The sequence below is a fragment of the Gasterosteus aculeatus genome, chromosome 7 (genome assembly GCF_964276395.1).
Source record: "Gasterosteus aculeatus chromosome 7, fGasAcu3.hap1.1, whole genome shotgun sequence".
NCBI classification, from domain to species: domain Eukaryota; kingdom Metazoa; phylum Chordata; class Actinopteri; order Perciformes; family Gasterosteidae; genus Gasterosteus; species Gasterosteus aculeatus.
Genome location: NC_135694.1, coordinates 22,137,433 through 22,165,247, shown reverse-complemented (window position 1 = coordinate 22,165,247; position 27,815 = coordinate 22,137,433). Strand labels below are relative to the sequence as shown.

General features: G+C 45.2%; 4 protein-coding genes across 10 annotated transcripts; 3 read left to right on the top strand and 1 right to left on the bottom strand.

Moving 5' to 3' along the window:
- Window positions 1–1,258: 1,258 nt before the first annotated feature.
- On the top strand, window positions 1,259–5,461 carry LOC120821758 (uncharacterized). The gene is made up of 2 exons (XM_040180731.2): window positions 1,259–2,689; window positions 3,561–5,461. The coding sequence occupies exons 1-2, from the start codon at window positions 2,260–2,262 to the stop codon at window positions 5,276–5,278; spliced, it is 2,148 nt and encodes a 715-aa protein (XP_040036665.1). The 5' UTR covers window positions 1,259–2,259; the 3' UTR covers window positions 5,279–5,461.
- Window positions 5,462–5,613: 152 nt separating this feature from the next.
- dpp3 (dipeptidyl-peptidase 3) lies at window positions 5,614–14,712 on the top strand. Of its 3 annotated transcripts, none has more exons than XM_040180715.2 (19): window positions 5,614–5,891; window positions 7,142–7,300; window positions 7,436–7,580; window positions 7,672–7,761; window positions 7,916–8,053; window positions 8,328–8,402; window positions 8,632–8,722; window positions 8,975–9,105; window positions 9,374–9,504; window positions 9,605–9,663; window positions 10,281–10,475; window positions 10,567–10,679; window positions 10,770–10,862; window positions 10,958–11,020; window positions 11,097–11,221; window positions 11,734–11,854; window positions 12,165–12,344; window positions 13,406–13,568; window positions 14,387–14,712. In XM_040180715.2, the coding sequence occupies exons 1-19, from the start codon at window positions 5,722–5,724 to the stop codon at window positions 14,527–14,529; spliced, it is 2,385 nt and encodes a 794-aa protein (XP_040036649.1). In that variant the 5' UTR covers window positions 5,614–5,721; the 3' UTR covers window positions 14,530–14,712. The 3 variants fall into 3 exon arrangements, with proteins under 3 accessions (XP_040036649.1, XP_040036650.1, XP_040036651.1); XM_040180716.2 differs by lacking the exon at window positions 5,614–5,891 and adding an exon at window positions 5,988–6,185; XM_040180717.2 differs by lacking the exon at window positions 5,614–5,891 and adding an exon at window positions 6,116–6,200.
- Window positions 14,713–15,190: 478 nt separating this feature from the next.
- Window positions 15,191–21,088, bottom strand: LOC120821772 (uncharacterized). The gene is made up of 7 exons (XM_040180771.2): window positions 21,045–21,088; window positions 19,005–19,165; window positions 18,208–18,408; window positions 17,959–18,079; window positions 17,540–17,612; window positions 17,295–17,386; window positions 15,191–16,920 (listed from the first exon to the last, which is right to left on the bottom strand). The coding sequence occupies exons 3-7, from the start codon at window positions 18,406–18,408 to the stop codon at window positions 15,662–15,664; spliced, it is 1,746 nt and encodes a 581-aa protein (XP_040036705.2). The 5' UTR covers window positions 19,005–19,165; window positions 21,045–21,088; the 3' UTR covers window positions 15,191–15,661.
- Window positions 20,264–27,778, top strand: rbm14a (RNA binding motif protein 14a). Of its 5 annotated transcripts, none has more exons than XM_078105184.1 (9): window positions 20,264–20,568; window positions 21,077–21,256; window positions 22,064–22,248; window positions 22,460–22,648; window positions 22,736–22,845; window positions 23,069–23,350; window positions 23,443–23,666; window positions 24,463–24,849; window positions 26,941–27,778. In XM_078105184.1, the coding sequence occupies exons 2-9, from the start codon at window positions 21,096–21,098 to the stop codon at window positions 26,942–26,944; spliced, it is 1,542 nt and encodes a 513-aa protein (XP_077961310.1). In that variant the 5' UTR covers window positions 20,264–20,568; window positions 21,077–21,095; the 3' UTR covers window positions 26,945–27,778. The 5 variants fall into 5 exon arrangements, with proteins under 5 accessions (XP_077961310.1, XP_040036717.1, XP_077961308.1 ...); XM_040180783.2 differs by having other exon boundaries at window positions 20,268–20,401; XM_078105182.1 differs by lacking the exon at window positions 26,941–27,778 and having other exon boundaries at window positions 20,340–20,401; window positions 24,463–25,536.
- The last annotated feature ends 37 nt before the right edge of the window (window positions 27,779–27,815 follow it).

Sequence of the window (27,815 nt, the reverse complement as noted above, 5' to 3'; positions counted from 1 at the left end):
ACCAGGCTGAAGTTTAGAACAAACAGACGGAGAGTGGGGGGGGGGGGGGGGTATTGGGGCAAAAGCTGAGGAGCTCCTGGAGAGATCGTTGACTTGGGAGCCCGAATAATAAGACTAAAAGAAAAGAGGGGCAAAGGAGAAGAGGAGAAGAGGAGAAGATAAGGAGAGGGAGGAAAGGATACAAGAAAGGAGGGACGAGGGGGGATTAAAGAAATACAAGCAAAGGAAGAGAGGAGACAGAGGGGGACGGCGGCCGTCCAAGAAAAATGCAAATGTGAGGATAACAAGGAGATGATGATGGATGTGAAGTGGGCGGAGAAAGAGGTGGGGGACAAGACCAAAAGGCTCTTTAGGATCTCCAGGATCTTGAGGTTTCGTGTTTGCTTCCCTCTAGTTCCGATGACTACTGAATTGTTGTATTTTATTGTGTACATTCTGTCTGCCAAAACGAATACACAACAGCCGGCCAGCACATCTGTTGAACACAGAGAAGCAGCTGCAAACAGATTTAACTACACAAATGACACAACTTTTCTTCTGTCTCGTCCTGCGTTCAGCTGCATATGATAATGACATCAGGCTGCATAAACTGTGTTATGCCAGGTAACACTTTCCACATATTGCTTTGCCCAAGCTCTCCCCCCACTCACAATTTACATATTGTTCAACAACCCAGAATGTTTTGGTGTGGTAGACCTTCATTTACAGTCCCTCGGCCAGTTGTTTGCTGCCAGCAGCTTTAAATCCGTGACATTCTCATCGGCTGTTAGCTTGTCATTCTTCGTTTTCGTTTTTTGAATCACATCTCAGCTTCGACTTCTGTGCCACGGAGGACGGATCACATGCGACGGCAGTGGACGTACCCCCATTCTACCCCGCTGCTCCCCAGCTACTGAGAGGTCAAGCTGATGCACATCTGGCATTTCCTGTTTCCTCTCCTCCATATGCCCCTGAGTGGTAGAAACACAGACACACACACACACTGTGTCCTCTTCGAAATATGTGCAAGATGAAGTTATCGTATAGCAGCATAAAAATAAACTCACTTAAACACACACAGACGCACACATATATGTGGAAAGGTATTTCTGTTCCATACTCAGAAGTTTCCATTCCAGCTGGTGTGTGTAGGAAGAGGCAAGGAGGGGTGGTGGCAGAAAAAGAGACAGTGGAGCAAAGAATGGGGGATGATTAAGAATGAGAAATAAATTATGGATCACAAATACAACAAGATGCTGACATGGACCAGGAGAATCCAACAGAAAGGCAGAAGGTGTTAGAAAATAAAAACAAGGCAGAGAGGAGAAAATAAGTGGAGACAATGACAATCTTTGCATCTCTCAGAGCTGACAAACACTTTCCACTCCTGTGGATGCTGTGCAGCACCATGTGAAGGTTAAGTGTGTGTGTGACCAGATGCGATTGCATGTGTGTGTCTAAAGCCATAGGCAAGTTGGCGGGGGGGGGGGCAGAATGGTGGCGTATGGTTTTTATAACTCTCTGAGGGTTTTCAATTTTGAAATCCCCCCCACACCTCGACAGACAAGCACACAGACCGATCCGTAACCCCTCCTGCCTTCTCTTATACACTCACACATTTTACCAGCCCCCTCTCCCAAATAACACACAATTCTTTTTCCTCTACGTAGCCTCCCCCCCTTCCCCCCCTCCCCCATCTTTCGCTCTTTCTGAGGTTCGGTCGGGAAGACAACTGTGCAGACGCCGGAGAGCCCTGGCAGGATCAGACAAAGCAGAGGGTCCCTTACTGAAATTCATCACTTTCAGATTTGGAGTGAACTCTTTTTTTGGCTCACTTAAAGGCAGATTGCTCCATAGATTCATTTTAAACCCTGGACTATATTGGTTCTTCCCTGGACTCCATATTGGACTGTACTGCACTCAACTGGACTTCACTTGACTGCATTGGTTTTCTATTAGATGCACACAGGATCTGGTATATTTTGCTTTTTTGTGGCAGTAGTGCTGAAAGTCTGCTGATTAATTGAGTTTGAAGGATTTTTCCCAGTAGTGATATTTGTATTTTTCCGACTGCCATAAATTTGAGCAAAAGTTCAATTAGCTGAGATTATTTATTGAAATACCATAAAAAGCCAAAAACTGTTTGTTCAAGTTTGTTTAATTGACTGTGAAGTGAGTTAATTTGGGTCAGGTTTGTTTGGGCATTTCTCCTCTAATAAGTTATTTGGGTTGCCAGTGAGTTTGGAGTACTAATTTGAATGTTGGCCTAGTTTAAACGTCATGTCTTGGTGGGGGATGCAAAAGACCATCAGGAGCGGCAGCAGCGGCAGCAGCATGCCTCTCCTGTGTGCCCTGTGGCTGCTGATGGTCTGTCTGGCTCCTGGAGGCCAAAGCCAGAGGCTGAGGGAGACGGGGGCGGAGCAGCCGGCGGCGAGCGGTCAGCTGGCGGAGAGAGACGCGCTTTGCCACCAGAAGGGATGCTATGCTGTCTTCTTCCAAAAGAGAAACTTCCGGGAGGCCGGCCGGAGCTGTCGGGAGCGAGGCGGCACCTTGGCGACGATGCACACCGACGAGGCAGCGGCCGTGGTCCATAAGCTGCTTTTTGCCATCGAGGGGACCAAGTCGAGGCTTCGCCTCTGGATCGGGCTGCACAGATCGTCGCGCCAGTGCTCATCCACCCGAGCACTCAGAGGATTCGTCTGGGTCACAGGCAAAGTCTCACTTTTTTTACATTTGACCTTTCAGGGTCTGTTTAGTTGAGCCATTTTGGTGGATTTTTGATAACTGATATAAGGAAAAAGTCCCCCGAAACAGGAAAAGGTACACAATGATTGGAGGTTTCTAACAATTTATTGGGAAAAACGGTGGTACAATAGAGGCCTAATATGTTCAAAAAGGATTTTGTGAGTTCATCACCAACTTTATTAAGTTTGTACTGTGTTAAGCATACGTTTGCGTTTTAAATGAACATCGACCTTTTATAATATAGACTTAAATCTCTGTTGGCAATCATGATGCTTACTTCAATAAAACTACCTTTACACACACACAAGCCACAGACGTATCATTTGTAACCGGAGTAATAGATTTTGCTGCCCCTGACCCCCTCTCTCTCAGACCGGTACCCCGGCCAGCCTCCACTGCGCTGACTGGATGGTTATTACATTAGCTACTTGTGTTTCACAGACACAGAGTTGGCACGACAGAGGAAGTTAAATCCCTTTTGGACCTCAGTGCTACTCAACCTGATTTAGTGTCTGCTATGGTTTTGAGTTAGAACAGACATCACATTTAAAGAGTTATGTGGACAATCTGTTTTTGTTCTTTCCTCTGCTGTGATTTAAAGGATTTGCTTTCCTAAATTATAAAAAAAATCTCTTTTGATGCTTCTTTGTAGTCCATCTTCAGAGAAATAGTAGTTCCGCTGCAGACTGACGTCACTAACATACGTCAACAGTTGCATGATAACTACGTTCGAATAGGTCTGAAAAGCCAATGAAATGCCCGAAGATAAAGTTCATAAGCTAAAAGAAGGAATTTTGAATTGTACTGACCTGGCCCTTGCCTTTGTTTTCCAACAGGAGACCAGGATGGCCAGTTCACCAACTGGCTCCACGAAGAGAACCCTGGGACTTGTACGGTCCCTCGCTGTGTGGCCATGAACGTCCACACTTCTGAGAGTGGACGCGAAAGCAAGGACAACTTCCAGTGGGTCGACGGCTCCTGCGCGCTGCCGTTGGACGGATACGTTTGCCAGTACATCTACAAAGGCATGTGTCCACCACTGGAGGACGAGGGCAGCGGTCCGGCTCTTTACACCACCCCCTTTCACCTCCTCAGCTCACTGCTGACGCACGTGCCCCACAACTCCATGGCCACTCTACCGTGCCCCACGGACGGCTCGGACCCAGAGGCTCCAGCCGAGCAGACAGTGCTGTGCACGGAGAGAGACGACAAGACGGTGGGCTGGTCCAAGGATGCCCCGCTGTGCTCTCTGCACAGGCAGGACTGGTGTAGCCGAGATCATGGCTGCGAGCAGCACTGTCAGAACACGGACACAGACTACTACTGTTACTGCTCCGAGGGCTTCATGATAAGTGAGGACGGGTACAGCTGCGAGACGGATTCCCTGAGACTGACTGACCAGCCCGAATTATCCGCTGACTCCGCCGGTCCCACTGACCGGCCCCCCGTCAACGAGGCTTGTGTGGAGATGGGCTGTGAGTACAACTGTGTGGAGACCCAGCGGGGCACCCGCTGCATATGCCCCCACGGTTACCAAATGGCCCCAGATGGCCGCAAATGTTCAGATGTAGACGAATGCCAACAGCAACCGTGCTCGCATCTGTGTGTCAACATCCCGGGCACCTTCCACTGCTCCTGTCCCTCCGGATTCCAGCAAGACGATGAGGGCGAATGCGTGGACATCAACGAGTGCCTCTACCCGGACAACTGTGAAGGCCTTTGTAACAACACAGTGGGGTCGTTCACATGTACGTGTAACCAAGGGTATGTGGTGGACAGTGAAGACAAGTGTGTGGATCGAGATGAGTGTGCGGAGGGGTCGCCCTGTCAGCAGTATTGTTTCAACTTTGTGGGAGGGTACCAGTGTCACTGTGACAGTGGCTATAACCTGCAGTCAGACGGGCTTTCCTGCAAGCCTTTGGCAGATGATGGGGAATATTCCACTCTGACCCCTGACCCCGGGGACTTCGCTGACATGCCCGAAATGCACCCCGACCACGATATTCTCTGGACCGCCTCATTCACCCCGGACCCAAACTTCGAAGCTGACACTAACTTCGACGTTGGCTGGCTGACAGAAGCCCCTGAAGCGTTCTCCCCTGACATGGCTCATGGGTCAGACAATCATCTAAACCAATGGGATGCCATGTCACCAAAGCGTTCTCAGACGGCCCCACCCCCAACGCAAAAAGACAACACGGGCAATGAAATTGATAATGAGGCTGAAGATAAGACTAAAGGTAATGACGGCAGAGATAAAGGGGGAGCTGAAACCCCGAACGGGTCAGCCTCTGGAACGAGGCAAGGCGAGGGATCTAAAGTGGACACCGCGGAGAAGGCTGGGTCTGCTGCAGGTGAACGGAAGCACAACAAGAGCTGGTTACTGGTGGCCCTGCTGGTGCCCCTGTGCGTGTTCCTCATAGTGATGCTGGCTCTGGGGATTGTCTACTGCACCAGCTGTGCTGTGGACAAGAGCCTGAGCTTCTCAAACTGCTATCGTTGGATACTTCCTACAGCGCCTCCTGACCAGAGGAACGGCAAAACCCAAGCATGAACCCTAAATTAAACAAACACACACACAGATGTTTGTTCACATGTGTCTTGTGTAGCAGGGCTGGTCACAAAACCTACCATTTGGATGTAATAGCCAACTATTTTCTGTTGCAAATTCCTTGTAAATAATTCATTTTCTGACTGTTTTTTTTTAGAATTCAATAAAACCAATAAGCTGATGAAATCCTGGGTGGTTGTATAAGTCTATGTGGTTGTATAAGCCTATCTAGGTTCTAACACTAAATGATGTCCAATCGGGAGAATAACGAAAGTGTGTTTGAAAAATATGTCTTTCGCGTGTAAAGGAAGAAGAAGGTTTTTCAATGAATCACTTCCAACGAGAGAACAAGGACCTGGAGGAGAGAGGGTGAACAGCTGCCATAAACCGGAACAAGTTCTCCGCCATGTGTCACCTTGTCCAGAGTTCCGGTTGAACCACCAACGATGCAAAGTGTTTACCGCTGGCAAACGATTCCGAGAGCTGTTCGACAATGGAAAAGATGTCCGACGAGGATGGGATTCGAACCCACGCGTGCAGAGCACAATGGATTAGCAGTCCATCGCCTTAACCACTCGGCCACCTCGTCCTGTGCCAAATCGAGGAGGCTGTGGTGGTATTTGATTTCTCTCTGTCAAAATGTTGATCTGATTATTTCAGTTGTAGTGTTACAATCTTATGAGCTCACTAGTTTTCCAGATAACGGGTTTTTGATACTCTCTCTTGACTAAAATCATTACGACTTGAAGCATGGCAAAAGGTCCGGGACATGCACTGATTGGCTATTTTTCCCATCAATCAAATTGTACAAACTGTGATTGGTCGAGGGGCGGGTCTTATAATGAATAAATACAGGAAGTGTACTGCCGAGCGTGAGACTGCAAATTGACGGAGCTATTGATAAAATAAGGTAAAACGCAACTGAGTGCGTACCCACCTTTATACCTCTCCAAAAATAGCTGTTTAGTTGCTGACGTGCATAAAAACTCTTTGCACCCTATTTTGACGTACTGTTTGGTTACGGCACTTGTGAAAGCACGTTGAAATGTTGTTAGCACTCAGCTCCTAACGTTAGCATGAAAGCTAAGCCAGGTGCTAACAGTAACGTTAACCATTAACGTTAGTTAACCTAGCGGTTTGCAGCTGTCTTAATACTGAAAGTGTTTTCAGTCCTTCACTTAAAATTAGGTTCGAGTATGTAGTGGGCTGCTCATTTCATAGGATAGTTTCAATACGTGTGGGAGCATTGATTTATTTTAGTTATTGCTTTGAATGGGACGAGAACATAAAATCGAATGAAAATGTAAACCGCGCTGTCACATTTTCAACATCCCAGGCCTTAGTTAGCTTTGTGCTCGTCTTATTATACTGTAGTAAATGTGGAACTTCCATTACACTAACGTTACATACTAAAGCAAAACTATTATGGCATCTTCAAATGAAGTTCACTTTTCGTTAAGTCGTCTGAAAATATAAAACATCTTAAGTCACGGCCGATAAAATATGAATGAATCCGTATTAGTTCGTTTTACATAAATGTTATAAATGCACATTAGTGTTTTGTACAGTAGACAATCTGCTTAAAGTTGCATAAAGCTGAGACAGGTGTGCAAATACTTCCAGTACACATGGTTCTGTGACCCAATGAAATAGCTCTAAATCCAAATTTTGCATTTATTTTTATTTCCTCTCCATTCATCTCATTACTGCTCCGTTCATCTGCCCTTTCGTTAATTTGTCTCACCTTTTTGTTCTCATCGGATTTACACTTCCTTTCTCACTATTCCTGCCTTCTTTTTCTCTCTCCCCTCTCTCTCTCTCTCCCTTATGTTTTTATCTTTCCCCACTTCCTGTCTCCTAATTCAGTTCCTCGTCGTCAGTGCCAAACCTCGGACTCAAGATGGTGGACTCCCAGTATTACCTCCCAAATGAGATTGGTGTAGCTGCTCTTGACTGCACCGAAGCCTTCCGTTTGCTTTCACCCCAGGAGAAGATGTATGCCCACTACCTGTCGCGCGCAGCTTGGTATGTCACTGATTTTAGGATTTTTCAAGTTCAATTAAAGCCTTACTAAAATAATCAATTCCGCCGTTGTTTCAAAGAACAACAACAACCCAAGACTTGAATAACTGAAAGCCAGCGGACCTTTTGCTGTGTTAGGTACGGTGGGCTTGCAGTGCTGTTGCAGACATCCCCGGAGTCTGCAAATATCTTTGTCTTGCTGCAGAAAATCTTCAGAAAACAGACACCTGAACAGCTGGAACAGGTCGCAACATCAACTGGACTGAGCTCTGAGGAGTACCAGGTACACTATCTTTTCTGGAAATGTCTCTCTCATACAAATGCACACGTAACTAAAAGACGTTCAAAATCATTTATTTTTTCTGATATTTTAGGCATTTTTGGTGTATGCAGCTGGTCTGTATGCCAACATGGGAAACTACAAGTCCTTTGGAGACACCAAGTTTATCCCAAATCTACCCAAGGTAAAAAAAAAAAATGAATCCAGTTCAGTTCATTCATCAACATTTTTTAGATGTACACAATAAGGTGAACGTCCACTGTAGTGCAATTCTCAATTTTTTAAGACTTTTTCAATTAAAAACTGCTCTGACAAGCCGTCTACATTTGCCCACGTAGGACAAGCTGAAAGCTCTGGTGAAGGCCAGCCGGGCATTTCAGGACGAGCCCACCGAGATGGAGGCTTTGTGGGACAGCTGCTCGTGTCTCCTCTACTCCCTTGAAGACAGACAGAAGCAGCTGGGGTTGGGAAAGAAGGTGGGATGTTGTATAATTTTGTTCACCATAAATTATTGTCTAGTAATATTAATTGTGTTGTTGGGACATATAAGATTATATGCATGTTATTTTGCATTATAAGCACCGTAATAAAGTAAATAAAGTGATATAAAAGTAGATAATAGAAAATAAAATGCTCTGCGGTTGTGCACGTTGAGACTGCAAACAAAGCCAACGATCCCAAACTTCCAGTGAGTTCTTGAGTGGACCCTAATAATAAACAGTCTTACTGAATATATTTTCTTCTCTTCAGGGAATTACAACCTACTTCTCCGGAAACTGCAGTCTGGAGGATGCTGAGCTTGCTCAGAAGTTTCTTGACTCCAAAGTAAGTGATATTTATTTTCCTTGTTGTACTGGTCTCTTGTAATAACCTGCTTGTTCCTTCCTTATGTACTTCAATTCTCCTCATAATTCCTTTCTTGTTGCACGTTGTTTTCCTTAATCTTCGTTCATCTCTGCCCTCCATTTCAACAGTGCATACCGTTTCTGTGTCTTTCCTCACTTTGTGTCTGGTTTGGCTTATTCTTTACTGTCTTCTTTCTGTTTATCTACAGAAACTGTCAGCCTACAACACCCGCCTGTTTAAGAGGGACAAGGAAGGTAAAGCCTGCTACGAGGTGCGCCTGGCCTCAGCTGTGCAGAAAGGTCAGAACTACCGCCTTGCATGAGAACTAGAGTTATAAACATTTACAAAGAATCATCAAGCACATTGCAGTTGTGACAGAATGTAATCTGTACTGCATGTTCGTCCCACGCGTGCTCTAATACACACATTCCAGCTAATGAACCTAAACAAGTGGTGATTACCAACAAATTCATGTGAAGAGATTATTCCTGTAATGTTATGTTGGCTACTCGGTCAGTTAAAGCCATGAAATGTACACTGCTGCTTTACAGACTGCACAGTAGAGGGGGAATGCAAGTCATTTTGTGGCAGCTTCACCTTTGAAGGCAAAGAGTTCACTCTGAAGAGGGGAGACTATGCTCCTCTCATGGAGAAAGTCTCTCATTACCTCCAACAAGCACAGGTAAGAGCGAGCAAGGCAGTGCAGATTGTGTTCAATTTTCAGGCTGTGTTGTTTTCACTGTTTAGAACCACAGCAGAAAGATTCTCCTGAATATGAAGTCGTACAGCAGAATTTGGTCCTTGAGCGAGACACTGAAGTTGCTCCTTGAGTGCTTTTATAGCAGCGGTCAAATGTCTTTAATTTGAAATATACTATACATATATTTCTTTAGTTGTAACCCTACTGCTGTGCTTGTAATTATTCCCCTGTTTCCAAATAATGAACACAGGCCTACGCTGCCAATGAGAACCAGAGAAAGATGCTTGAAGAGTACAGTCGCAGCTTCACCTTTGGCTCCGTTGACGCCCATAAAGAGGGCTCGCGCTACTGGATTAAGGACAAGGGACCAATTGTTGAGAGGTGAACCACAAAAACGTCAAATTAACACAAAGCGATCTTACTTGTGATGTCAAATCGTGCTCATCATGTAATAACATCTGAAACTCTTCTGTGTGCTTAGTTACATAGGTTTCATAGAGAGCTACAGAGACCCGTTTGGCTCCAGAGGAGAGTTTGAAGGTAACCAGCATGGTGCTCATTTCTTTGCTTTAGTGACCAGCTGAAGACTATTTTGGAGAACTTTCCTCAGGGACTCAGAGACCGTTGGTAGAAATCTCACTGCAGGGACCAGAGCCTTAATTAAAATATCCGTTGCTGATTGGTCAAACGACTCATCGCCGCTGTTTCAAGTTGTGTCCTGAGAAGCCACCGTTCTGTAGGGGTCAAATGTCCCTTCGAGACGATGAATCTTATTGTCTTATCTGGCCGCTTCATTGATTAAACAAGGAAGTACTTTGGTGTAGATAGAGGATGAGAGGAAAGCATTTTCTTGGTTTGATAACATTGAAAGCAACGTTATGCTGTTGGGTTCACAATAAAAAAAAAAAAAAAGAACTGAATCTGATTTTATTTTACTAAGCCGTTATGAAGAAGGTTGTTGAGTAATTTGCAACATTCCAATTTTTGTAATGACTCCTCAAAGTTCATGGTCAAGATGTTTATCTACATATACTTTGCTAACATTAAAATGGGCCCTGTGTTTACAGGAGGGTTTCTATTGCGGTCTTCAAAATTAGTCTTTGTTTGTTTTAGTTTTTTTTTTTTTTTATCTATTCACCCTTTTGTAACGCCTGCAGGTTTTGTAGCCGTTGTGAACAAGGCGATGAGCGAGCGCTTTGCCAAGCTGGTGAGCTCGGCCGAGGTGCTCCTCCCCGAGCTGCCGTGGCCGAGGGAGTTTGAGAAAGACACGTTCCTCAAACCCGATTTCACCTCTTTGGACGTGCTCACCTTCGCCGGCAGCGGAATACCAGCTGGCATCAACATCCCCAACTGTGTGTACGCCGAAGTGGTTTCAAACCAAACGCCCAGTCAAATCCCACTGGCGGGTTGGTTTAACGAAACCTTGTCTGTTTTTCTGCGTAGATGATGACATCAGACAGTCGGAGGGCTTTAAAAATGTGTCTCTGGGCAACGTGCTGGCCGTAGCTTATGCTACACAAAAGGAAAAACTCACCTTCCTGGAGGAAGAGGACAAGGTAACTCAAGCGGCGTCCTGATTCTGTTCCTCGGACCCTTGTTTACCTCACTCCCACAATGATTCATTCTTGTGTGTGTTTGTGTGCTAGGACTTGTTTATCAAGTGGAAGGGGCCATCGTTCGAGGTGCAGGTTGGACTTCATGAGCTGTTGGGCCACGGAAGCGGCAAGCTGTTTGTCCAGGTCAGTCTCTCCCTGCTGACGTCGGCCCGGAAGGACCTTCGGTGAGGAAATGAAAACCGATTTAAACTTTTCTTTGCTCCATGTCTTCTCCACAGGATGACGCAGGTAAATTCAATTTTGACCAGAGCAAGGTGACCAACCCAGAGACTGGAGAGCTGGTGAGTTGTAGTTTGTGTAGGAACCAATTTGGCACAGAAAGGGCAACGTAGTTGAAGGGATCCATTTTTTCTTTAGGTGTCCAGTTGGTATAAGGGCAGCGAGACGTGGGACAGTAAATTCTCCACCATTGCTTCCTCTTATGAGGAATGCCGCGCCGAGTGTGTCGGACTCTATCTGTGTCTCAACAAGGAAGTGCTCAGGTACGTTATGTTTTCATGTGACTTGCACTCGTCTGACATGTCTGTGAATGTGACGTGGACGGATAGCAGGGACCGACTCTGTGAGCCGTATGTCAGAATCTAAATCCTGGTTGTTTGTTACCTATGATTATCTAAAGTTGAATGTTTCTCTTTCCTTCCAATAGACTACAGCTTTTATAAACCACCCTTTGGTCAGAATATAACAAGATACCGCTCAGCTTGTTAAAGCAGTTTCACTAAAATGTTTATTGTCCCGAATGTGTAATCGCAGTTTGATGGGATCAAAGAACAATTACCTTCTATCACTTATGATGTCATTGCTCTTTCTGATGAAACAGCATTTCTACTTTATAGTGAGCAGGATCACGGTGCAGCTGCACACATTAGTTTTTGCATTCATTACGCCATCATAAACCTTTTATTGTTTTAACCTATTTTCTTAGTGGCTCTTTTTATTTATTTTTAAGATTAAATTATTCCAGTTGATGAACCAGCTTTTTCTTCCGTTGCAGTATTTTTGGCCATGAAGGCCAGGATGCCGAGGATGTGGTGTACGTCAACTGGCTCAGCATGGTCCGAGCCGGCCTGTTGGGCCTGGAGTTCTACACACCTGAGAGCAAGAGCTGGAGACAGGTGACCCGTCTGCCTAACTGTCCACAACATGCAGTCTCTCTCGCTCCTTACTTGGGCCGGTTTCTCATTTAATCTAGCTTGATACGTGCTTACCGTTGATGTATATGTAGCTCCAGAAATGAGACGTTTCAGGCAAACTGTGTTTACAGGACGAGTCAACTCGCAGACCGTTAAGCTTGTGTTGCTTACAAGCAGACTGGCTCGGGTGTCCGTGCTTTATCGTGCAGTTTACATTAAGTATCGTCTCTGTTTAAACTTTAGGTGAGTGTCAGTATGTGTAAACGGTGTGTGTGTGTGTGTGTCTTTAAAGGCCCACATGCAGGCGCGCTTCGTCATCCTGCGTGTTCTGCTGGAGGCCGGGGAGGGCCTGGTGGGCCTGGAAGAAGTCACGGGGGAGGACGGCAAGGCCGACGCTCGAATCACTCTGGACAGAAGCAAGATCCACACCGTGGGCAAGAGCGCCATCCACAGGTTCCTCTGCAAACTGCAGGTAGCTTCTGGTTCATGACTACTTTTGAGGTCACAAATGCCCAGACAGAAGGTTCTTTACAAAAAGTGCAACATATTGCAGACCGTACACCAGAATTAAATCAAGTTACTGTAGATGCATGTCAGCTTGATTGCACATACACATTGTGAGATTATAACATTTGTGGTGCATTAACATATTATTTTTAATAAAACAACAAAGTTAATATTTGCTGTTTGGGGTTTTGTTTTGACGGTTTGGTTGGTGATTGGCTTCAGCAAAAGGTTCTGTATGTTTTTTCTAGACTAAACAATGAACGGTAGATTCAATAGTTGATCTGAAAATGACTAAATACATCAAATAATTGCTGGTTGTGATCATAACATAAAACCCAACACAAAAGTCCACACATTTTCAGTTTATTATTAGTAAAAATGTTGGTCATTAACTATTTTAGTCAAATTAACATGGTTATTATATACCCTTAACTAGGGGTGCACCGATCCGACTTTCTCAGTCCCGATACCGATCCCTGGGCTTTGTGGATCTGTCGATACCCGATACCGATCAGATACTATTGTTGAATTAATAATAAACTGTATACCTTGTCACGGACTGAGTCGGGCTGTATTGTCCGCTCCTTTTTTTTTTTTTTTTTTCCTGAGCTGCAAGAATTCAGCGTGCTCCTTAGCATGATGTTTCTGGATGTGCTTGATTAAATTGGTAGTATTGTACCTTGCAGTGATACCACCTCCCCTCGAAACATTTAGTTTGCAGACATTGCAAACAGCTGACAAACTAGTTGGCGTGGCAAGCGTAAAATATCTCCACACAGCCGACTCTCTGGCTCGCTCCATGTAGCTTTTAGCATGCGCGACGCACGTGAAGCTGACAAATGACGTAGGTCCGGCTGCGACGAGGAGAAAAAAATAAAACGTGGATCGGTTCATTTTTCCGATCCCCGATCCAGCTATTTTGTCAATATTGCGGCCAATATCCGTTCCTAATATCGGATCGGTGCACCCCTACCCTTAACCCAACAAGTTGCTCTCCGGCTTCTATTGCGTTTCTTTCTTTTGTAGGTCTTAAAGGCAACTGCTGACGTGGAAGGAGGCCGAGCTCTCTACGACTGCTACTCCACCGTCGACGACAGCGGCGCTCACAACTTCATACGTCTCCGGGAGACGGTGCTGCTGAGGAAGGACGCTCGTAAGATGTTCGTCCAGGCCAACACCAGAGTCAGTGGTATGTTCGGACAGACGCTCACACACAAGCCATTTAATTCACTACCACCGGGGTTTATTGTCACGGCAACCATGATGATTCTATATTGTACTCCAAGGGTAAAATTACTATTATTATTATTATGACTAGATATGCGCATGCGCAGGCTCCTTCATAGCTCGGCACAGTGACTTTCCAAACCGTCAACAGCAACTGCTCTGGAGTTGGCAACTCTGGTTCGGTAAGGAGAACTCTCTTCGGGACTTTTTAATTGTCACTAATCTGACTGCAAACTGCTACGGAATAAACGCCACCCGGAACGTAATAATTTAGACTGCCCTAAAAGCGGACCACTGCATCTTCTCCAGGCAACACGCGCCCGTCCTGGAGCGGAGCTCCTGCAGACGTAAAGTTGACAAGATATTCACAGATTTGGACTTCCCGGTTCAATAGATCGTCAAACACCGCCTCTCTGCGATGTCGACAACCAGCTACAAGGAGCCTTCTGCATGTTTCTATCTCATCATTTTGACTTTCAATTTTTTTTTTGTGGTGGGAATGGGCTTCCATACATTACTCATTTTTATCTCAACGATTGCAAAAAATAAACATTGATTTAAACATTGCAAAAAGAACAATTGTCCAACTTCACTCGTCGGCGAGCACTTTAGTAGCTGTTTCCTGCGTTAGCGCCGCACTATCAATACTTTATAAATGATAAACAATAAATAGCAGTATCAAACATTCGTCCAATATTTGTCATCTGACTGATAGTGGATGTGGTGAAGCAGTTGAAAACATTTGATAGTTATTGATTTGGGCTGTGCTCATTCTCCCAGGGGACGGCGTGGAGCTGGTTGAGTACGAAGGCAGCGCGGCAGGTTTGATTCGCTCCTTCACCGAGCGCTTCCAAGACGACGCGGAGCAGCTGGAGGCCGACCTGTTGAAGTTGTGCAAAAGAGACGCGCCCTGCTTTTGTTGATGGACGATCTGCTCTATAGGCTTAAAGAATAGCAACTGAAATCTGATTCATTTTTTCTTTTTTGTATGTGAAAGCAAATGGATTCTTTATGAATGTTAAAACACACAACTGTTTGAGCACTTCTGAAGAGACTACAGTAAAGTCTCAAACCATATACAATAAAGCCATAACTGATCTTCCAAAGACGCCTGAGCCATTTTTCTGCATGTCACACGCTGTCTTCGATATCACAATCAAATACAAATGGATGATTTGACACCATTGCTTTTTTTTAAAAGCATTTAGGACATATTTCCAATGACACGTGTTGAACTGTCCTGTAAACTAGTGCTGCCTGACAATAAAAAAGCTTCCTGAGTGACGATCTCTCTAATTGATGGGGAACGAGAAAACTAGCCTAAATGCTTATTTGGCTTTAAATTTTAATAAAATGTTCATTATGACATTTTCTATGATGTGACCTTGATTGTCAACTTTTGAAATAATTAAAACTTGTCCTTTTTGTTTGTCTGGCCTTTTGTTGAAAGCTTAAGGATGTTAACTAGCTGCCCCTTAAAACCTGAAAAATAAGCTCTTGGGTATAATTCTGCCATTTGTTTATCAACCAAACCACTAAACAGTTGCTCATTTTGTGATCCTCAAATTCACCCACATTCTGAGATTTACTTTCACTGTATTTTAATAACTGTATTCTAATGTACATGCGTAGTCAAACGGTCTGCAGAAAGGAATTCAGTCAGAAGCTGAACACCATGGAAGGTCCTGTGGTGGATTCCCATCGAATGAAGCAAAAGGTTTTCTTCCACAAGGAAGCAGAACATTGTCTATAAAAAAACGTAGACAAGTGACTCACATCCTCTGATAATTCCACAGACTACAAGTTGATTCAATCTTCCAACTACAATAAATATATATTTTTTGCAAATACTGACATTGTGTCAGTTTAAAAACAACTCAAATATTTAAAAACAAGAATTGTGAATAAAAATATTGGCTTTGAAAGACTTATCGTCCAAAAGTTATACTCTTAGAGATCATTTCAGTTTTATGTTCTGTTTTATGTTCTATGCCGTCCCCACGTGCACGTTTAGTCGCAGTGCATTTAGACCAGTTGGTCCAAACGGTCTGTTCGCTAGAGGCTTGTAGCCTTGTCCTGTTCGTGGGCCGAGGTCTCCGCAGCTCCCTGCAGACCGCCAGTGTCATTTAGAGAAGCAGCCTTCATCTGTAAAACCAGACCGCTCTCCTCCTCTTCACTCTTTTTGTGCAGCTCCTCTTTTGTGCCACTTTCGTCGGGACCCGCTCCGTCCTTCTCCGCCTCTCTCTCAGATCTCACCCGGTCGGGCCTTGCAGACGGCGCGTGATAGACCTGCTCTTCCAGCCGAAGGAAGGACGGCGAGGTGAAGGGGGACAGAGCGAAGGGGACCTTTGGAGAGGGAGACGGGGACGGTGAAAGGGAGGGCGAGGCGCTGGGTGAGTCGTAGGGGGAGAGGGAAACGGGAGCCTTGGGCGAGAGAGATGGGGATTGATAAGGGGAGAGAGACGGCGAAGCCCCAGGGGAGTCGTAAGGGGAGCGGCACGAGGAGACTTTGGGGAAAAGGAGAGGCGCCGCGGGAGAAATGTACGGGGAGAGCGAGGGCACAGTGGAGGAGGCGGCTGTCGGGGAGGCCTGCGCGTGGTCCAAGTTGAGGACGACTCCGGCGCCGTCGGGGCCCGGTTCCTGCTGCCTCTCGGGGTGGAGGTGAGGCGTTGCTGCTGGAAGCTGAACTCGGGCCTCGCCGGGGACGCTGTGCATCTGTGCCGGAGGCAGGCCCAAAGTGTCCGGAACCGCGTGATCGATCCTGCCGGCTTCACTCGGGTTCCCGCCCCGAGACGCACCTTCGCCGCCGCCGGCCCCCTGCCCCCGTCTCGGCCCGCCACATTTCCTTTTGGTTTTGGGCATCAGCGGCGGTGGAGGCGGGGGAGCGTGTGGGGGCGAAAGCAGGCTGGAAGACTCGGTGGATATCCGAACCCGGAGGCTGCGGCTGAACATGCGGCGCTTGCAGAGAGGATTCAGGGACTGCAGGAAGAGCGGGTTGATGAAACAGAGCGCGCCCTGGCCCGAGCCGCAGTCCAGTTCTCGGGGGCTGCGCGTCGCGATTGGACAGAACTCGTGGAACACGGTGGGATTGGAACCCGCTCGTTTGTCTTCGGGGTCGGACGGAGTTCCCGTCTCCAGCGGGTTTCCCGGGTCCGGCTTGGGGGCCGAATCCGGCTGAGCTGCGGAACTCGCCTGTGGGGCGGCGGCAGGTGGGTCCGAGGTCACCACGTCCGTCGTCGTCGTCTTCTCCCCGTCTTTCTGCGGCTTCGGTGACTCCCGAGGCCCACGGACGTTTAGGTGGGAATTCCAGAATTCTGTAGGATGGGACATGATCGTGAAAACTCAATTTCTTCTTCATCGTTTAATTTAAAACAATTTCCACATCTTCCTTTGTGCAGAGATTTGCTAAAACACCCTGTTGATGACTTTGAAACCATACATCACGGAATGATGTCATCCTGAAGTATCAAAGAGTATATTTTAATGGCTTAGGTCACATATACTGCGTATTATATTATATTTCATCAATGAAAGTTGATTTGAACAACTTCGGACTACTCATTCAGCCCTAAATTTAATCATCCCTAAATTTAAAAAAGTATTTACATGTGATTTGTCAGTTGCCCAGCAGCTGGGAGGTAATGATGTGTGTGGTATGCGCGCAGAAGAAGGGGTTTTGTTCACCAACCTATTCCCATGTGTGAGATGGACTCGAGCTCCTTGTGGGACGTCGCCTTTGCTATGGCTTCAGGAAGCTCCAAAGGGAAGCGTAGTACGTCTCTGGGACAAAGACAACTTACAATATTAACACCAACGTTTGCTCCCCCAGATCAATAAATATCGACAGTCACAGAAAGAGTAGGAATATCGAATAGGAAGTGATGGTAAGGAAAACCAAAGCTGAGGAAAATAAGAAGGAAGGACAAATAGTACCTGCTGACACAGTAGAAGGAAATTAGTCTTGGGAGATCTGGAAAGCTGATGGTTGAAGTCTCCAGGGACATTGCTGGGGCGGGTTAAGAGAGGGAGAACAGTAGTTAGATGAAGACGCCTGTGACTATTTCAGCTGAGTAAAAGGTGATGCACATAGTTTTGCCATCATATGAAGCGTGCACGGGTGTTTCTAAGAGATTTCACCTTGTATACGAGGAGATCTGTTCACATGAATCCCTTCGTATTGGTTAGGCAACCAAAGCCAGATGTAGTAATTCCACTTAAGTAACACGACAACTAGCTTATGCAATGAGATAAAAATCTTAAAATGTTAAAAGCACACACATGACTACATAATGGTGTACCAAAGGAGGCCAATGGGTCAGAAATCTATTTAAAATCTGATGAAGTGGTCATACTCTTACTGGACGGTTCCTCCCTGATGCCAAATTGCTGAACGAAGGACGGCACGTTGTCGTCCGCCAGGCGGACACACAGCACGTTTCTCTTAGACGTGCGGGACCTGCGCACCAAGAAGGTCTGCGGGGACGACACAAGGGATGACTGAGTGCACGCTGGAGAGTGCAGGACGTGGAACGACAAGGCAAGAGACGTAAAAGGCCTACGCTTGATCGATCTTATTTAGATTAAGTGTCTGCGGCTCTGACCCCGGGGGGCTCCCTCTGCAGAATGTGCAGTGCGGTGGCCGGGTTGATGGACAGCTGAAACCAAACCGGAACGGTGAGCAGGAGACGGTCCAGCACGCTGATGCTTCTCAGAGAGCCCCGTCCCCTCTGATGCCCCAACAACTTCCGCTGTGGAAGCTGGGTGGGCTCCGGGAAATCGTACAGCGGTTCCTCTTGTGCCATCTGCGCACACACACACACACACACACACACACACACGCACACACACACACCAAAAAGCCCACTCATAGCAATTAGTGGCTGTGCCACACCATGCACTCCCTGTACAAGTGGTTATTAACTCTCCTTGAGGCTGACATTAACAACAGGAATATAGATGCCTTCATACACCCTTCCTCTAGCACACACGCGCGCGCACACACACACACAGACACAGACACACGGGACTGCGTAATAACTCTGCCTTCATTAGGACAGCAAGTCCAGACTTGGTAAAGTGCAGCAGCTCAGACGGATTCATTTAAATGGTACAAACATTTAAAACATAGACACAGAAGCAGGACACACGCGGCAATGTGACATCATTAACTGAACCTCAGTTAGCAACGGTATTGTGGATTGTTTCGAGCCTATTGCTGTCCCCTTATTAGAGACTCACCGCAGCCCGCATGTCAACATCTGTCTAGATCCGCCGCGCGCATTCCTGTACAACGTGCACGTTTCCCACTGCGAGGCTGCCTGCTGTACGAAGACGCCGCACGAGCGTAGTGCGGGTTCTCATTTGTTTTCCTCTAACATTACCACGCTTGCTGTTTTACCTCTTTTCCACGATACTTCTTTGAATCTCCTTCCGAAGATCCACTTAAGGTCGATAAGCTGCTATTTGCCCCCCATGAGCTCTTCCACGTCGGCCTGTCATGACGTGTGGTCTCGGATCCGGAGGCGTTTCTCTTCTTTGGCTCCTCCTTCTCTCCCTCACCTGGAATCAGACATGTGATCAGTTTTCTAGCAACTTTGTTGCTTCGTTGGCAACGTTGTCTCCGATTTAGCAACTTTTCAGACTACGCTGGCAACTTCAATTTCAAACAGCACCTATAGCAACGAATTACGCTATTTAAAAATATATAGCCTAACTAGCACTTTTAGCAACTTTTGTAGTGAATCAAATGCTAAAATTCATGCATTTCCCCTCTAAAAACAGTGAGTGACTTCAACAGCAGGCGCTCAGCCCAGAGATAGCCGGAGAGATGCCTACTGCACACTCTTATTAAGTTGTTAGTTCAGTAAAATAGCACATATACCTTGTATCAGCTTGAACCTAGAATTGTTGATCGGTTTGGTAACTACCAATAGACTGCTTAGCACTATAATTGTTCACAATGTCTAGGTTTAATAACTGAAAAACATGTAATTGTTCAATAATGTGTAACGTGTAATTGTTCGATAATTCAATATGTTGTACTTAAAAATATCTGATCATGTAAAATGTGTGGCTTATATTACTTCTACAAATAAAAATACGTGATAATTAACAAACAAATCTAAACTAAGGAATCATATTTTTGCGGAGATGGACAGTGAAATTCATATTTTACCTAATGACGTCATCACGCAATGACATCACAACGTCATTTAGCAAACAATCGACCTGCCCATGGCAACTTCCCTGTAAAATCTGTTGGCAACATTGCATGTGATACTTTTTGCGATGAGGACCGCGGCACGTGTGCAAAGCGGAAAAGTTTGAAGCCTAGTGAGAACACGTTACAGCAATATTTGAAGTGTACATTTGTAATAGTAGGGGAATATCTACTTAGCCATCTACTAGAGTAAAAATCCCTCACAGTGGTATACAAGTCATGCATTTGACGTCCGTGATTAAAAACGTATGTATTATAACGATATGGACGTTATTCAAATAACATAAAAGTTATATACATTTTTGGATATACATTTTTCAAAACAATGAACTAAACGATGACGTCCACTAAATGATCAAATGTTATTGTAGGCCTAGAGGAGTGTGTGCACAATAACATTTAACTTAAACCTTTTAACTGAAAAAAGCGGAAGAAGTCCTCAGCCAAGGGCACGAAGCGGCCATCTGCCGCAAATCAGATGAAACTGCGCCCCCTGTCTTTTTTCCCAGAGCGCAGTTCGCGGAGAAACCGGAGCCGGAAGTGAGGTTTAAAATACAGCTCCAGGACCGCGTTGGGTAAGAAGTCCGTGAAACGCTGCTATGCTAGCGCACCTACTATTGTTTCCCCCTCCCCGTTTACAAACGGAATTTGAACGCACAGCACGATGAGCAGTAGTTAACATACGCTGTGATGGTTTACATCAGTGACGGGACTCTAGCTTCAGTGAATGTCGTCAAACAATGTGGTTATAAACCACTGAGCTAGCTAGCTAGCTTAGCTACATCTTTAATGTTTGCGTTTAACAAAATGGCCAGTAGTGTCGTAGTTTTTAGCTAACTGTTAGTCGTATAAATTGGCCGTACGTCTTCCTATAAAACCAGTTGTATGTTACAATTGTGCTCAATTAGTCGGGCATTAGCCGTAACTTTGCAGCTACACGGACCTTATTGGATCCGTTTCGCCGCCAAAGTTAACGGCTTTATTAACGTTAGCTCAGTTGAGCTAATTTACCTGGTTAGCTAACGTCAACCTGCTTTTTGGCAGATGAGAATGTATTTAGTTATTTAACGTTACTTTAATTAAACACAACCCCACTCGCTATTATGACTTGATAATTAAAACCTACTAAGCCATTATTCGACACACGGGGAAACGAGCTTAACGTTTAGCGTTAAACCTTGAACGTTACCAGCCTCCCATAGAGACGATTAAACTGACGTTTAAAGCTCCTTGTTTTCTGTCTCTTGCAGATGCCTGTTTGATACAGAGATGAGCGGTGAGAACGTGAAGTTGTTTGTCGGGAACCTTCCTTTAGATGCAACTCACGACGAGTTAACGAAGCTGTTTTGTCCTTATGGAGAGATCAACACCTGCTCTTTGCTCAGGCAGTATGCCTTCGTCACGCTGAAGGGAGAGGGGGCAGCAGACAGGTAATCTCACAACCATTGAGAGATAGAAACTAATACTGCTCTCCAAGAAAGGTTCTTAAAAATCAAACGTGAAAGTTTACAGACAAATGACACTGAAAGCATTTGCTTCTCGGGTAACTAGTAAAGTATGAATCGGTTTGGAACCCATCAATCAGAAGTATTATTACCTTTAGTGTCATGGTTTTTGAATAAAAATACAATTTATATGTATGTAATATATGTATGATTTTCAAAAATTATCATGATTATGATCCTGATAAATGGTGAAATACATACTGTGTATATTCTACAAGATACACAAACATAATGCATGATAAAAGTGCACAAGAAGCTGCAATGGAGGAAATCGCTGATACATACATGTATGTTACTAAGATACATAGATGATGAACCGTTAGAATTATGATCAAACAAACTTCAGTGAGGTGATTTATGTCACAGTATGAAACTCCTGGTACCTAAAAAAAAAAAAAAAAAAAAAAATTATATATATATATATATATATATATTGGTCATTTTGAGAAGATGAAGAAAAAAGAAAACTCATCTTTCACATTGTTTGCTGGTTTAGTTTAGTTCTGCAATATCGCATAACTTTAAAAAATTACACAAGAGGCTTTGGCCTACAAATATAACAATTGACCCCCTGCAGAATCCAAACTGAAAAGATACTTCTTTTTTTTAATGATTTACAGTTTGATGGATGAAAAAGACTGTTTTTCATCTGATTAATTTCAAAATTGAGCAAAACTATTTGCAGTAAAACTGATGATGATTAAAAGATATTTCTAACTTTTACTCTTACAGGGCCATACGACATCTCGATGGCAAAGAGTACAGAGGCAGGCCTTTGGTGGTTGAGGAGTCACGTGCACGCCCACCCAACTCCACCAAAGTGTTTGTGGGGAACCTCGCCGCAACATGCTCAGCGGATGACTTGCACGGGTTGTTCTCAACCTTTGGAAGAGTTTTAGACTGTGACAAAGTCAAAGGTGAGTGATATCCCATCACCAATTGTTATTATGCAATACAACTATATGTAGTGGTGTTTTGATAGTCTAGATTTGTAATCTACTAAAATAAGCTTGTTTGTATCAGTTCAACGTAATGTAACAATAATCTTTGGTCATCTAGACCATTTTAGTAGTTATATTTTTAAATAGATGGCTCATGTTAACACTGATCTTCCTGTGTGCTCCGCAGCCAGGTTATGCTCAAATGTTGGCTATGCGTTTGTGCATATGGAGAGGAAGGAGGAGGCCCTCGTCGCTATTGATGCGCTCAACGGGACCATGTACAAGGGCCGCCAGTTAGCCGTAGAGCTCTCCAAAGCCCAACCTTTGATCAACCAGATTGCAATGGCTGGTAATTTAAACAATCCCGGATCAGCAGGTACAGATGGAGTTATCCATTTGTATTTTGCATTGTATTAAATGCTGAAAACCACAGATGTCCTCATGTTTTGTTCTCGCCGTGTAGGAGGCAGGGAGGGTCTTCTTCCGCGACCACCTCCATCACTAGAGCACCATCAGAGTCAAGCAGCCGTGCTGGCAGCGGCTGCAGCAGCTGCGGCTGGACTACCCATACAAGTTAGTTCATTCTCTAGCAGCACATCCACTCTCTTGGCAAACAACTAATTATCTCTAAAAAATGAACTCAACAGTTTATGAACAAGCATTTGTTACTAGACTGGAGCCTTTTAAAAACGTAGCCAAACATTTCCCTTTCTCTTTTTGTTGTATAGATACATTAAGTTTGACACTGTTTTTGGATGCTTTATTTTAAATGCTTGCATCTCTCTTGTCTTTGTAGGTTCAACAAAGTGTCCATAATTCATTCTACAACACCACATCCTTTGACCCCACATACGCTGCTTTAAAGGGCATTACAAGCGCTAAAGGTGCAGATGGGGTGATATACGGTGCTCTAGCCAGCCAGGTATATGGATCTGTTGCCGACCAGGTGTACCAAGACATGGCCAATCACAATCCTGCAACTGTCACCGCGGTTGAAGAAGTAGAGCCACAAGGTGGACCAGATCCAACAACGCTTTTCGAGGCAGCGAGAGCAAAGTTCTTTCAGGAGGGACAGAAGGTAATAAACGTTTACCAAGTTCTCCTCCTAGTTTTATTTTGTGCGCTACATTTCTATAAACATTTATTTTCTGACATATTTTGAATTTAAAGGTTCTGGCGGAGCAGCAGTCAGGGAGAAAAGCAGCGTCTGCAGACAGCGAGCGAGACCGCAGCCCAATCAGAGGAAATCGAGTCCCCCTCCTCCCCGACCCCGTTCCAGGTTCCTTCGGTCAGATACGACCTAAACGCCGAGCCCTTCTGCCAACGCCACCTGGGGGACCCGAAGAGTCCCAAGTTGCTGACACGACACCCGAAGGGTCAGATCCTGTTGCTAGGTACACATAATGCATTTGGATTAAAGATGGGGGCAAAATAAAAATAAGCATGCTATGCCGGCCTTCACGTCCAGGGACTATTAAATAATATGTTTATCGACAAGGATCATAAAACTCACTGTTCATTGTTTTACGTAAAAGGAAATACATCAAATCTAACTTTCAGAGATTCTTGATCGTACCACTGACACCATCTGCCGACTTTTGACGATCCCATCTGTAGAGACAGATTCCCTTTGGTGTTTTGATCATAGCAGTTGGTCTACAAGCTATCCAAAGGATCATTTGAAACTGCTCTGATGTTTGTGTAAACCAGTGGTTCCCAAACTGGGGGTTGCATGGGAGAGAGAGCATAAGAAAGTTAGTTTTGTAGTTTTCATTGATATCGTGATGTAGGCTAATAATTCCATTAATCCTAATATTGATTCCAGTATTCAAAGAGATGGGTAGGAACAAGCTGGTAAAAAGGGAACCACACAAATGTTTCTATTACCATCATAGATAAATATACAGGTATCGTATACGTGGTATCTTATTGAATCAGGAAACCTTTATGCCAAAATATGTCAAACATACAAGGAATTTGACTTGGCGTTTGGTGCGTGACAGTAGACAGTGTAACAATAGACAAGGCAGCAGTGCACAAGTAATACAATGAAATGAAATGCTAATGCTATGGTTCATGATTTTGGTATTGTGACAACCCGAGAACCGTTGATTTTTAGGCTAACATTTCTTTGTATGATTCTTTCCTTTCTTCTATTCCCCCCCCTTGAACTGTAAAACTGCACTCCAGGTCGTACACAGAGTACTACCAGCAAATGCATCAATACCAACAGTATCAACAATACCAGCAGCAGTACCAGTACCTCCAGTATGCCTACACCAATCCTCCTCCTCCTCCGCCGCCCCCACCATCCACCACACAGGCCCAGGTCTCCTCCACCGCGCCCCCGGGGACGTACTCGGCGCCGCCAACGTACGCAGATCCGGGAGCCTACGCGCCGCCCGGAACCTACGACCCCTCTGGAAGTTACGCCTCAGCCGGGAGCTACAATGCTTCATCTGGGAACTACGATACCTCGTCAGGAGGCTATGACGCACCCGGAGGCTATGGGGCACCCGGAGCATATGATTCATCGGGAGCTTACGCAGCAGCGGGAAGCTACTCCGCATCCACACCGTATGAGCAGACACCCGCACACGGGCAACCCATGCCTCAGCGCCATGATTACCCTTACCACACGCCAGAACCCCCTTATCGATAGTCCCACCCCCCTCCCCCACCCAACCCCCCACACACACACACACACTCCTCTGACACTGCAGATGTGTGTGTGTGCATGTTTATTTTACATAAGGGACAGTGTAAAACCAGAGAGGGAACAAGGTCGTAATTTCGAATGTAATTCAAATCAGAAGCATTTTCCCTTTTTCTCCTTCCATGAAACTAGTTTCTAACTAGTTTGTCTCGGATACACGTGTGACACAGTGGGACAGCTGATTTTGTAATATTTTCAAACGTCACAGTTTCTGTTGGATGATGCGAGGCACAGCCGGTTCCCCGTTGGTTGTTAAGAGGCTTAAATGTTCCTTAGGACAGTTGTAGGTGTACTCGGTGGCAAGGGTTGGATGTCGCAGGAGAAGCTTTTTGTTCGCGCTGAATCGAGGCCTTTTATATACTTTACGCCAACATGTTCAACAATTGAGTGTTTGCCGGGAAACCTCTTGATGAGCAGTCCCAAAAAATGAGTTTGTTCATCATCTCGCGTTGTAAAAACGGGCCACACAATGTCATGCAGCGATAAAGTACCAAATAACCCCCAAAAAATACTTATTAGTTATTAAAACAGGTGAACTTTAAAAAAAAGATCAATTAGCCTTTCGGACCGCTTTACAAGATGCTTTAAGCCTGCAGTCTTTTCTGTTCTCAGACATCCACAAAGCCAAACCCGAGTGGAGTACATAACAGGCCTCCGTTATAATTCTGCTGCATTGACCCTTTTCTGCCTGATTGGTCGTTCACAACTTTAAGTAAAACGAAGCAGTGGCTCGTTGGGGAGGTTTTTCCTTTTTTTTTGGTTGCCTTTACTGAAGAATCTTCTTTTGGTAAATAGAGAGAATGTTTGTCAGTTGACCGGCTTATTACATGGCGACTGGCTTCACTGGATGACTCACTCAGAGGGATTTATGCATCATTTTCGGGTCATGGCGATCTTTTGACATGTCAAAGGGATAGACGGATAATCATCAAAGACACTTGAGTTGAATGTTTGAAAGTCTCTGCGGTCTTGTTGAAACCGGATTTAAATCTTGGTAATGTCCAGATTGAAGTTATCCGAAGGCTGGCTGTTATTTCCCAGTCAATTTGTAGACCCACTGGCCTTTTAAACTCACCACAGCCAGGCATGAACGTGACACGCAGAAAATTCAGCGGTTACAGTTAATTTACTTGATTTCTTCAAGTAATGGTGCACGTTGTTCTGTTGGTGCGGATTCCCTTGAATTACCTCTGGAGTTTCGTCATTGAGGCCAGCCTACTTCTTGAGGTGTACTTAAACTCAGGAGTAAATTATTTCCCGTCAAGTCGTGGTTCCACTCAAACAACAGAATCATCAAGCAACTTTCTAGTCATTCAATTCTAATTTTTGTGTAGAGTTTGTGAGAAAACCCTGCAGTCTGATGGTAATCCGGTCAGACGTGGACTGAATGGGATTGAGCCTGTGCGGCGCGTGAGTGTACAACCTGAATGTTGTCTTTGAGCTGGCAGCCGGTTCCAGTGCATCTCTTCTCCTGGGGTTGTGACTGGGTGAATATGAGGCGACAGACTCTGTGCCGCAGGTGAATGCAGGAGTTGTTTGGGGTCTTAGTGAAGGCAGCAGATTTTTTTCAGAGTAGCCGTGGGAAGGGCCGATGACCTTTTCCCTCTTCGGATCTTCGTTATCCGCATTCACACCACACCTTGACTTCTCCACACCCATAATCCTGATGCATTTTAGCCAGGTCCTTTGCATTTTACTCATGTGAAGCAGGCTACACGTGCAAATCATACTGACGCACAGCTAACTCCGCCAGTATTGAGCGACATTCCGTTCCCTAGTTACTCCACTATTTCTAATTGGCCCCCTGAGTTGATAGTGCTGCGTTAGGTTTAAGTGACACATAGCCGCTCCAAATTTCCACATAACTCCACCGTCTCCATTTGAACTGTTAGTTGCATGCCTTGTTGTTGCTGCTGCTCCAGCCACCTTCTTCCTCTTGCTGATTATTGCAGCTAGAGTGGGAGGGAGCCAAACTGAGCCCTTGCCCTGGACGTACGCCACACGCAGCTGTAGCGTGGGATGGGGAAAACAGCAGCGTTAGGCCTGAAACTGCTGTGGACGATGGGGTGTCCCCCCGCTAAGGTAAACACTCAGACCACACACTCCCGCCCCTCCCAGAGAACATCCGTACACACTCTCAAACACAATCACACACGTACCGGTGTCCATTTGTTCCTCTCCTGTCGTCGAGGAGTTTCCATTTTTTTGGAAATGAATATAACATCTTTTTTTCTTTTTTCTTTTTTGAGGGGCAATAAACTTTTTCCTGCTTTTGATTTTCCTGGTCGTATCCCTCCCCCTCAACACCCCCCCTCCCCCAAACATCCTCTGCTCAAACATTCCTGCTCCCGACACACTGACCACTCACCCCGACGCCAGATTCAGACCTGCATGTCGTCTTTCAGTCTAAATCTGAAACGGGCACAATGTTAGTTTACCCGCATCTAACAGTCGTCAGGAGTACCAGGCGATCACAGCCAGAGCTGGACGTGGACATTTAGGTAGGATGGGTTGTGTTAGGTTTTGTAAATGTGCCCTTGGGGGCCACTTTGGGATAAAGTGCCTTGCGTAAGAGCACATCGGTAGGCCCTTCATTTCATAGCTGAATAACCTGGCTCAGGATCGGTTGCCGATTCAACGCTCGACTCCCCTTCTCCCAAAACAACGGTTTTTGATGCCACATTCAACTTGTATAAATGACTATAAACACAAATTATCATTTTGTTTTAAATTACATTTTGTCCTTTGTTCTTTGAAATGTTTAATTATCAATAAATGAATTTGAATTCATCTGTAGATTTTCTGTGTGACTCAGTTGATGATTATT

Excerpts from the sequence above, each read along its gene's own strand:
- LOC120821758 (XM_040180731.2), top strand. The coding sequence starts at position 2,260 with ATGTCTTGGTGGGGGATGCAAAAGACCATCAGGAGCGGCAGCAGCGGC. Across the intron at positions 2,690-3,560 it reads AGGATTCGTCTGGGTCACAG|GAGACCAGGATGGCCAGTTC; the intron begins GCAAAGTCTCAC and ends GTTTTCCAACAG.
- dpp3 (XM_040180715.2), top strand. The coding sequence starts at position 5,722 with ATGCAAAGTGTTTACCGCTGGCAAACGATTCCGAGAGCTGTTCGACAA. Across the intron at positions 5,892-7,141 it reads AAATCGAGGAGGCTGTGGTG|TTCCTCGTCGTCAGTGCCAA; the intron begins GTATTTGATTTC and ends CTCCTAATTCAG. Across the intron at positions 7,762-7,915 it reads TTATCCCAAATCTACCCAAG|GACAAGCTGAAAGCTCTGGT; the intron begins GTAAAAAAAAAA and ends TTGCCCACGTAG.
- LOC120821772 (XM_040180771.2), bottom strand. The coding sequence starts at position 18,408 with ATGGCACAAGAGGAACCGCTGTACGATTTCCCGGAGCCCACCCAGCTT. Across the intron at positions 17,613-17,958 it reads GGAGGAACCGTCCAGTAAGA|CAATGTCCCTGGAGACTTCA; the intron begins GTATGACCACTT and ends AACCCGCCCCAG. Across the intron at positions 17,387-17,539 it reads TCCTTCTACTGTGTCAGCAG|AGACGTACTACGCTTCCCTT; the intron begins GTACTATTTGTC and ends TCTTTGTCCCAG.
- rbm14a (XM_078105182.1), top strand. The coding sequence starts at position 21,096 with ATGAGCGGTGAGAACGTGAAGTTGTTTGTCGGGAACCTTCCTTTAGAT. Across the intron at positions 22,649-22,735 it reads AAACAATCCCGGATCAGCAG|GAGGCAGGGAGGGTCTTCTT; the intron begins GTACAGATGGAG and ends CTCGCCGTGTAG. Across the intron at positions 23,351-23,442 it reads TCTTTCAGGAGGGACAGAAG|GTTCTGGCGGAGCAGCAGTC; the intron begins GTAATAAACGTT and ends TTGAATTTAAAG.